We start from the raw sequence: 9,427 nt of genomic DNA on the forward strand, positions 1-9,427 counted from the left end.
CATTCCCCTGTAGACAATAAATACACGTATCTACCTACTACTTCGGTGTCTATACGAAAACATTCCTGCTCGCCATACGTATATACACAGATGCATATCGATAGACATGCAGACACTTATACAACATCTCTCTATATATATACATATATATATATACATATATAGAGATAGATATCTATAGATATGTATGTGTATGTATATATATATGTAGTAAGTGTAGATATATACGTGGGGGCATATGGAGAGAAGGTGTAATCCAGGAGATGAGCTCAGTTTGTTAAACACCGTGAGGAAGGAGAAGAAGAAGTGGAGAGAGAATGACGATGAAGAAGAAGAAGAGACACCCACACCGTTAATGAAGAGATAGAAGAAGAAAGATAGAAAACGAAGGAGTGGATGAGTCTCTGGATAAGAGAAAAGAATGAAGGGATGGACAGGAGAAATTATTTAACGACGCATGCAACAAGAGACTTCCAAAACACTAAGGAAGAAAGGAAGCTCTACGCCGCTTTACTTCAAAGATCCTTCCCCGACTGTACATACATCAAGATAGATACATACAACACACGCCTATCATGTGTATAGAAAGAGACGAAGATGAAGAGATACACCGCATTCTGTAAAGAAGAGAAAGAGAGAAAAGAAAATCCTTACAGCTTTTTGGAGAGCGTCAATCGATACATCCCAATAGACATAGACTATCGACTCTTCCAAAGCATCGATCAAAATTTCGACAACTTCTTCCTCTTCTGTTTCTTGCTCTCTCTCTTGATCTTCTTCTTCTTCTTCATCTCCTCTTCCTGCTCCCATACCACTGGCCTTTCTGTCTCTTCTTAACTTTCTCTCGTTGCTCTCCTCTCCCCGGATGTGTTCGTCTCTCTCTCTTCTCTCCCCTTCATCTCTTACACTTGCACTTCTCTTCTTTTCTCCTTGTGCTTCTTCTTCATCTCTCCTACCTCCTTTCTTTTCTTTTTCTTTCTCTGATCGATCACGATCCACATCCTGACCCAAAAGTGGAGAAGAAGAAGAAAAGGAGAGAAGAGAGACGGCTTTGGTTTGTACAGGGACAGTAACCCGAAGAATGACAATAGGGGCGGAAGGCTTGAGAGACTGGACGATCTTCTCAAAGTGAATTCGAAAGAGGCATTGCAGCTCATCTGCATAACACCCTAGACCTCGAAGATGAAGAGGATGCTACGAGGCAAAGAACAAGAAAAGGAAAAGAAGACAATGGGGGTTGGGTCAAAAAAGAACGAAAGAAAAGGAAGTGCATGAGACATCAATCACGGAGAAGGAGAGAAGAAAGAAAGAGATGATAGAAAGGAAAAGAAAGAAAGAAAGAAAGAGTGAGAAAGATGGATAGATTGAAGATAGATAGACAGATAGATTCCAGATAGATTGAAGATAGAGAGGAGGTACGTATATGAAGATAGTGAATGTGAGGATAGAGACGAATGAATACAGGTATGCATAAATCTTCATGTGTACGAAGACATGCATATGCCTATACGCCATACCTACGTAGGTAGAGTCTCCCTGTCTATAATCCATAGTCCTCAACCTATATATAATCTTTCCTCTATCTAGCTAGGATGCATCTTCTGTCTATTTATCTCTATGAGGGATATGCGAAGGAGAATGGACGGTGTCATCACTCCTCATAAACACGTAGTCGGCGTGTCTACCATCTAGAGACAGATAGAGAAATAGATATAGACATATAAGTATCTAGCTAAATATCTCTCTATCTCTATGTAAATGTATGTACTGAGTATGTATTGTCTAGACATCTCATAGATGTATAGGCAAGACATACCAGATATACTACACGGCTTTCTCAACACTACGCAGTACATACACCCCAACTCCAGATATACACCGCCAAACACAAAGAGACAAAGATGAGAATTGAGTTTCTTTCGTCATGAATGAAGAAATATATTAAGAATAGATAGATAGATAGATTGAAGATAGATAGATAGACAGATTAAAGATAGATTGAAGATAGATAGACAGATAGTTGAAGATAGATAGGAGTGAAGGTGGGTCAGATGTGGATAGGAGACGTTCTTCGAGAAAGACTGCATGTGTAAAGATGTCTTTTTCGTGTCTTTTTTCCCTACTGTTTCTTTCTTTTCCTAACCTGTTGAATGAGGAAATGCTTGTAGAGTTTATTTGCATAGACTAGTCTCCTCAGGAGATGAACGGACCAGAGAAAGAGACAGGTGGCGACAAGGAGACAGAGAGTATTGTGTAGCCCTGGGGAAATCCTCGGATCAGCTAAGAAGAAATTGAAGAAGAAAGAAGAGTCGTCTTCGTCATGGCCTAAATCTCCTAGGGCGCCACCTAATTCACCCAGAGCTTTTCTACTCCCTTCCTGCAGATTCTCTCCTGCCGTTAAGCCATTGAGGACCATAGAAAGAGAGGCATCTTGGAAATGAAGATGAGGGGGAGATGAAGAGGTTAAAGAAGAAGAAGAAAGAGAAGAAGCCATCTTGATGTGGTCCTTTCTTTCTTTCTTTCTCTCTCGCTTTTCTGGAATCTCCTCTTCTCTCTGAGTGCTGAAAAAGAAAGAAAGACGGTATGTTCCTTTTCGCTCTTGTTTCTTCACGATGAAAAGAACTACAGAAATAACAGGGTAGTTCAAGAAGGTATCTGTCCGTCTTTCTCAGTCATTTCAGGTGTATGTACACCCCACCTCCCTGAAGTTTTAACCCGATCATCTTCACCTGTCTTGACCTCTGGAGGATGAAAAGAAAAAGGTAACTACACTCAGTTCAAAATCTCATCTTTCGCTCGCAAAGAAAAAAGAAATAGAAAAAGACAGAAAAACTTCTTCTTCAGAAGAAGAAGAAGAAAGAAAGAAAGAAATGAGAAAGAAAGGAAGAAAGAAAGAGATGAGAAAGAAAGAAAGACTTCTCTAAGACAATGAACGAAAGAAGGAAAAAGAATAGTAGGAGTAGTACTCTCTCCTAGCTCATCTTTCTTCCTTGAAAGGATAGAAATGTCAACAAGAAGAGATAGATAGATACAAGAGACTTGAAGAAAAAAAACAAGTGAGGGTCTGTCAGTCATATAGCATGAGCTCTTTCTTCCGGGTGTACATACACCTGAAAAAAGTTGCACGAAAAAGGAAGGGAACAGAAAAAAGCCTGCTAGTTCCTAATTATTTAACTACATACACAGAAATAGAGATAGAGATCTACAGATAGAGAAATTGGTAAGATCACTCCGTAGTTGACGAGAGAGCATAGAAAAGAGACAAACGCAAAAGTAGTTGTCTACTTCCTTCTCCACTCTCTTCCTGTCGGCTGTATATACAGGTATATGCAGATAAAGAAATAGATGTAGACCAATATAGATAGGTATGTACATCTATTTCTACTAAGAGGGGAGAAGGATCTTTCAGAAGGAAAGAGAAAGGGAAGAGATGAGAATGATCGTAGTAGAAAGAAGACGAAAGAAAGAAGATGAAAAGGAAGAAGAAGGAAATCTCGCAAAGAAAGCTATGAAGGGAGTACGAAGCATACACGGAAAGGATGAGGAGAAGAAGAAGAAAGCCCCGGGAAAGGAATGAATGGAGGAAATTGCTAGGAGAGACAGAGATAAGAAAAAAACTGGAGAAAAAGAAGAAGGCGACTGTATGGTCTATCTTTTCGTTCTACTTTCTTGTCTTGAATGAAAAGGTTCGTTTTAGCCACGTAGACTGGGAAAGAAAAGCGCTTGTGATCTATCATGTATAGAAGAAAGACATGACGATGAATGATCGAGAGATACGGAAGAAAAAGTCTGGATGAATGAAAGGAAGAAATGAGAAATCTCCCCGAGCCTACAGAAGCAAAACAGACAGCTGGCCTTCTTCTTCTTCTGCAAGAATCTCTCTTTCTATGCTAATGCTTGAAAAGAAAAGATAAAGAAAGACAGAAAAGAGAGAAAAAAGAAGAAGCGAAAGGAAGAGAAAACAGAATTATTCAATCCTTCATTCATTCTCATCTTCGCCATGACATCGAACAGTAGTAGAACAATACCTGGTGTACATACACCCGGAGAGGAGGAGCATGTCTATCTCTCTCTTTCCCTCTGCATCTCATCCATGGAACTTGACAAGAGCGAGATACCCTTTCTCTCCTCTTCTCTTCTCTTTCTTTTCCTTCTCCAAGTCATGTGAATGAACGACGTTTGAAGGAAGAGAGAAAGAAGAAAGGAAAGATGAGACTGAGAAAAGGTCTAATTGATTCAAATGGAGAAAGAGAGAGAAGAGCCGTTTGAGAGAAAGAGAAAAGAAGGCGGCGCTACACGCGTGTGCGTGTTTGGTCCTAAGAAATCGTAACACTTTTCTTCTCTCTCCTTTCCCTTTCTTTCTTGAGAGAACGTGAACCTACGAAGAGCGATAGAAACTTCCGCTTTCTCTTCTTTTCTTCTCTTTCTTTCTTTCTTCCCTTCTCTTCCTCTTCTCCGGGAAGAAGAGAGGTCACTGAGAGAAGAGCACGAAAGAAAGAACGAAAGAAAGAAAGATTTCACAGAGAAAGAAGTGGGAAGCTTTCGTAATGATATGCCCCTCTAAAGAAAGACATAAGAGTTAGGAAGAAACCCGAAGGAGAGAGCCACTTCATCTTATCCTCTTCGTCGTCTTCTTCTCTTCCTCTTTTCTTCTTCTCGTGAGGAAGATTGATGGAGAGTTCGTCTGCAGTCTTTCCTCTCTCGCAGAAGCGGACAGGAAAGAAGAAGAAGAGATAGAAGAAGAAAAAGAGCAGGAAAAAGAAGAAGAAGAAGGTGGATGCGCGAATGACCTAGCTTTCCCTTTACATTTGATCAAGAAGAGAAGAAGAGCCTCTCAGGCCAAGAGATTTAATGCTATTCACAGAGAAGAATGAAGGTATTTGTGAGGCTTTCTCTTAGCTTCTTTTAGACTCGCTCTATACAATGAATGGTGCGGAGAAAGGAAAGAAACCCCCGTCATGGTGAAGATGAGAAGAGAAGAGCAAGAAGAAGAAAGCCTTTCTTCTTCTCTTCCTCTCTCTCGTGACCATCCTCGAGGAGAAGAAGAAGAGGGGGGAGAGAACAAGAAGAAGAAGAGCGATGGAGATGAGGAAGAGAGCGATGAGAAAGAGATGAAGAAGATGCTGTCTTCTACTTCTTTTGAAAAGGTCGAGGCAATAGAGGAAGAAAATTCCTCCATTGACTACCGAAGGAAGGAAAGGAAGGAAAGAGAAGCTTCTTCTCACTCAGACAGACGAAGAGACAGAGAAGGACAGTGTGAACTCGAGAACGAAGACAAAGACCAAGAAAATCTAAGACAGCCATTTTTGTCGCAAGGAGGAGGAGGAAAAGAAGAAGATCTCCCTATAGAGAGTAAAGAGAGAGAAAGAGAAGATGAAGGAGGTGCTCTATTAGATGCTCTTCTTGTAAGTGTGCAGATGGACTCAAGTCGAAATATTTCAGGTGAAGTGTCTTCTTCGTTTTCTCATGACCCCACTCTTCTTTCTAGGCCTCCTCTTCTTCCTCAGGTAAATCTTGCCGATGGCGATTCCTCTTCTCTTGTTCAACACGAGAAGGAAGGAATTGCAAGTCATTCTTTTCCAGAAGACATTCCCGCACCCCTCGAAGAAGAAGAAGAGGAAGAAGAAAGAAAGGTTTCGGTTGAAAGTGCGTCTACTTCAAAGAAAGAGGAAGAAGAGAAGATCGATGGCTCTGAAGAGATGAAAGAAGAGGAAGAAAAAAAAGAGATGTCTTCTTCTTCTTTTTCCCCCCCCTCGTGCACTCCCCTCTCTCCTATCAAAGGAGAGGAGACAGAAGAGACAAGCAGAAGAACAGAGAATGGAGCCTCTTCTCCTTCTTTTACCTCATCTCCCAAGAGTCAATCTATCTTACGTCCGTTCATACCTCGACTGTGTTTAGATCGTCTCCAGAAGAATCTATCTTCTTCTTCTTCGTGTGAAAGTGAAGCACCTGACCGGGATCGGCCTTCCCGTGAGAGAACAAGCTGCTCTTCTCTTCTTCCTGACAAAAGAAAAAGAAGCACAAATCCCTCGAAGTCAACTCACAAGAAGATTTCTTCTTGCTCGTCTGCCTCTTTTCTCTCATTCTCTGGTTCGAAAGAGAAGAAATGTCCCAGAGAGAGAAGTAGTCAGTCTCGATGCGGAAAGGAGGAGGAGGAGGAGAAGACGAAGATCAAGAGAGATGCTGATAAAGAAGATAAGAAAGTAAGATACAAGATAGATAGATAGAGGGTGTCTTCTTAGAGCAAGGATAAGGGAATAGGAGGTCGACTCTTCACCTTAGGATTCATCGGGAGTACCAGGGGGAATCTTTGCTTTCTTTGACTTATCGTTACACTTTTAGACGCGTTGAGAGGTAGAAAGAAAGAGAGGAAAGAAAAGAGAGAATCTACTTCTTGACGAGTCTCAGGTTCTCTTACATCAGTCGAGACACACATCTGATTGAGTCATACACTCTCAGGTGTACGTACACCCGAGAAGCTGACCCTTTGGAGTCGTCTATAGGAGCAGGTGTTTGGATGACGTCAAGGAAGTTTCAGTTGAGAATATCTCTAAAACAGGAGAGACCTTTATTCTTCTCAGGCAGCCTTGTCTCTTTTCTGCTACTTTCTTATCTCTCTTCTTGATAGACTCTGAAGGGAGTATATCTAACCCTGTCTATTAGAGATGTCGATTATTTCCCTAGGAGGAGAAAGAAAGAATGAAAGAAAGGTTACCAGAGACTAGTCAAGTTGAAGGGATACATAAAGAAGAGGCACATGAAGACACGTAGAGTCGTCAGGGGTTTAGCAATATATACCCAAGTAGAAGATACAGGAGGAGGAGAAGAAAGAAGGAAGAAGAAGTGAAGAGTGGCTGATTGAGGTGATATGAAAATTCCTCTCAAACGACCTCATCGATGGTCCGTTCCTTCTCTTCCTTTGATACGATGCTAGATCAGCATCGACTGTCTCGGCTAGCTTAGTATCGACAGCCCTCTTAAATAAGTCTATCACCTCGATCGTCATCCCCGCGCTGCTAGCCTCATGGCCAACGCCAAGGAAGAGACTCACAGGGGAAGTCTTTCTTCATTCCTGAAAAGCTAGCTTAGCCCTCTTTCATTCTTTCCTCGTAAGAGAAAAGAAGATATTTGAAACAGGAGGAGGATATAATTCAGATAAGGCTGAATCGTTGCCAGGCTTCCACGGGTGTATTGATCTCCCTAATCATCTAGCTATCAATCTCCCTGTCCTTTAAAGAATATCTTTTCTATCTAAGACAGCCACGACAAGAAGATCGACGTGTCTTCTTTACTCAAACAGACAAAGAAAAGATCATCCATCGGGTCTTTCCTCTGGTGCAAATACACCTGCCAAGAATGTCTACAACAAGAATACCTCACTCGATGTCTGGATTGGGTTTCTAATTGGAGAAAATGCGAGCGAATAAGAAGTGAGAGTGGGAGATTTCTCGCGATTTCCCGGGCGTATCTTGGAGAGAATAGCTCTAGATGAAGAGACAAGGAAGTGTGTGTGAAGTAGATCTCCCTTTCTCCATCTTATCCTGTGTAGACCAAGTAGTGAGAGAGGGAGAGATCGAGCAGCAGCTCTGTCGTGCTAGCTATATAATGAAGATACATCCATTGCGATGACGATGGAGCTCACAGGAAGAAAGGCAAGATTTCTTCTACTCTCCTTTGTTTCATGAGGGCGAGAAAGCATAGAGAATACCTTGGAGTAGAAGGAGGAATAGCAGAGGCGTAACAGCAGACTTATGGTGCGAAAGCTAAACGCATTTTCTCTCTATGTGCTCGCGGACTTGGTGTAGACCAGGCAAGCTCGTCGTGAGTTGCGGGGTAACTCCTAGAAAAAACACAGGGGGAGGCTAAGTTGCGGGGATATATATTGACATGTATGGAGGGAGTAAGTAGTAGAGGTGTAAAATAGACGAGGGATAAAGTCTCTTTCTCTCTATATATCGATCTATATATACATGAATGTATCGGCACATAGCGAGGGAGAGAAAGACAACGTATTTACATAGATACTCTCGGAGAAGAAGATACAGCCGAGTTCTATGCAAGACCTATCTAGAAGAAGTGGAGATCTACTTCTATGGACATGTATATCCTTTCTCAAGAAACTCACTCGCATTTTCTTCTGTTTTCTTTGAAGAAAGAAAAGAGAAAAAAGGCGAGCTCAAGGACAAGAAGTCACCCTTGTGATTCTCCTTCCTTTTCTTTCTTTTTGTCTTGATCGCTCAACTGCACGGTGGACGGGGAAAACGAAGAGGGAGAAATAAATAAAAGAAGAGAAAGAAAGAAGAAAAGAAAAGACGACAGACAGATAGAGAGAGGGTGTTCATGGGAATGAGAAGAAACTAGCCAGCAGTATGAAATCTCCTTCAAGGGAGAAGATAACTTAGCAACGGACCTTGCGAAGCCCCCCGTAGAAAAGCTTCTCGTCTTTCGTCGCTGAAAAGACTAGGCTGTAGCTTGTGTGAAGGTGTCTGATCGATTTATCTTCAGCAGTACATCGAAAAAGAAGAGATCGGTTTCTTTATTTCAAAAGATCACATGATAGAAAAGAAGAGGATCTTCGCCCCGTTACTTAAACTATGAGGCAATCCTTCTACCCTGTATCGACAAGGTGTACATACACCTGACGACGCAGTACTAGTAGGGGTCATGGGGTTTCTAGGTGATCTAGATCTCATTGTACGGCATCACTGAAGAGCAACTTACCAAGTTTTCTTCCTCCGTACTAGACGTCTTCTTCTCTCGAAAAGATCCTCTATCTCATCGCGAAAAGGAATGATCGTGAAGTCTTCTGTATGGAAGAAGCTTTCTATCATAAAAGAAAGAGACATATTTCTTATCTTCTTGTTTCTCTGTTCTTTACAATACGCCATCACTTCAAACTTTTTTCTTCTTCTCTCCCCCCTTCCACACCCGCGAAAACAACCACAGAGAGAAAGACGGGAGGTGGCGAGCGATAGAGAAGAAAGAAAGAAAGAATGAATGAAAGAAAGAAAGAATGAAAGAAAGAAAGAAAGAGATGAGAATGAAAGACAGTGTGTTCCGTTGATCGCGGGGAGAGTCAAGGAGGGCTAGGAAGAAGTTTGCGAGTAGTCAGTCGTAATCTTCTTTTTGTTGTTCTTCTCTGTTGCAAGCTCTTTCTCCCTCTCTATGTTGATCCAGCAGAAGGAAATTAGATAGGAGTAGAAGAACTCTCTCTCAGTCTTACGCACGCACTTTCGACTCTTTTCTGTCCCTTCTTACAGGCGAGGCAAAATGAGAAGAAGAAGAAGAGGAAAGAGAAAAGTCCACCACCACGATCCTCTGAGACCAGAGAATCTAGAAACCCGGAGAAAGAAGAAGAACAAGAAGAAAGAAGAAGAGGTTCAGGTCTTACGACGACCAAAGCAACGACTCCTCCTCAGAAGAAGAA

General features: G+C 41.8%; 2 protein-coding genes across 2 annotated transcripts; one reads left to right on the forward strand and one right to left on the reverse strand.

Annotated features, from left to right (window-relative positions):
- Nucleotides 1-654: 654 nt before the first annotated feature.
- On the reverse strand, nt 655-3,996 carry CSUI_005000 (zinc finger protein; the record flags this gene model as incomplete). Its single annotated transcript, XM_068065181.1, has 2 exons — nt 2,144-3,996; nt 655-1,194 (listed from the first exon to the last, which is right to left on the reverse strand). Coding segments are annotated over exons 1-2 (891 nt in total), but the record flags the coding sequence as incomplete, so codon positions are not given.
- Nucleotides 3,997-5,554: 1,558 nt separating this feature from the next.
- CSUI_005001 (uncharacterized protein) lies at nt 5,555-6,108 on the forward strand (the record flags this gene model as incomplete). Its single annotated transcript, XM_068065182.1, has 1 exon — nt 5,555-6,108. A coding segment is annotated over exon 1 (408 nt), but the record flags the coding sequence as incomplete, so codon positions are not given.
- Nucleotides 6,109-9,427: the final 3,319 nt, after the last annotated feature.

The sequence above is a fragment of the Cystoisospora suis genome, assembly GCF_002600585.1.
Source record: "Cystoisospora suis strain Wien I chromosome Unknown contig_2397, whole genome shotgun sequence".
Classification (NCBI taxonomy): Eukaryota; Apicomplexa; class Conoidasida; order Eucoccidiorida; family Sarcocystidae; genus Cystoisospora; species Cystoisospora suis.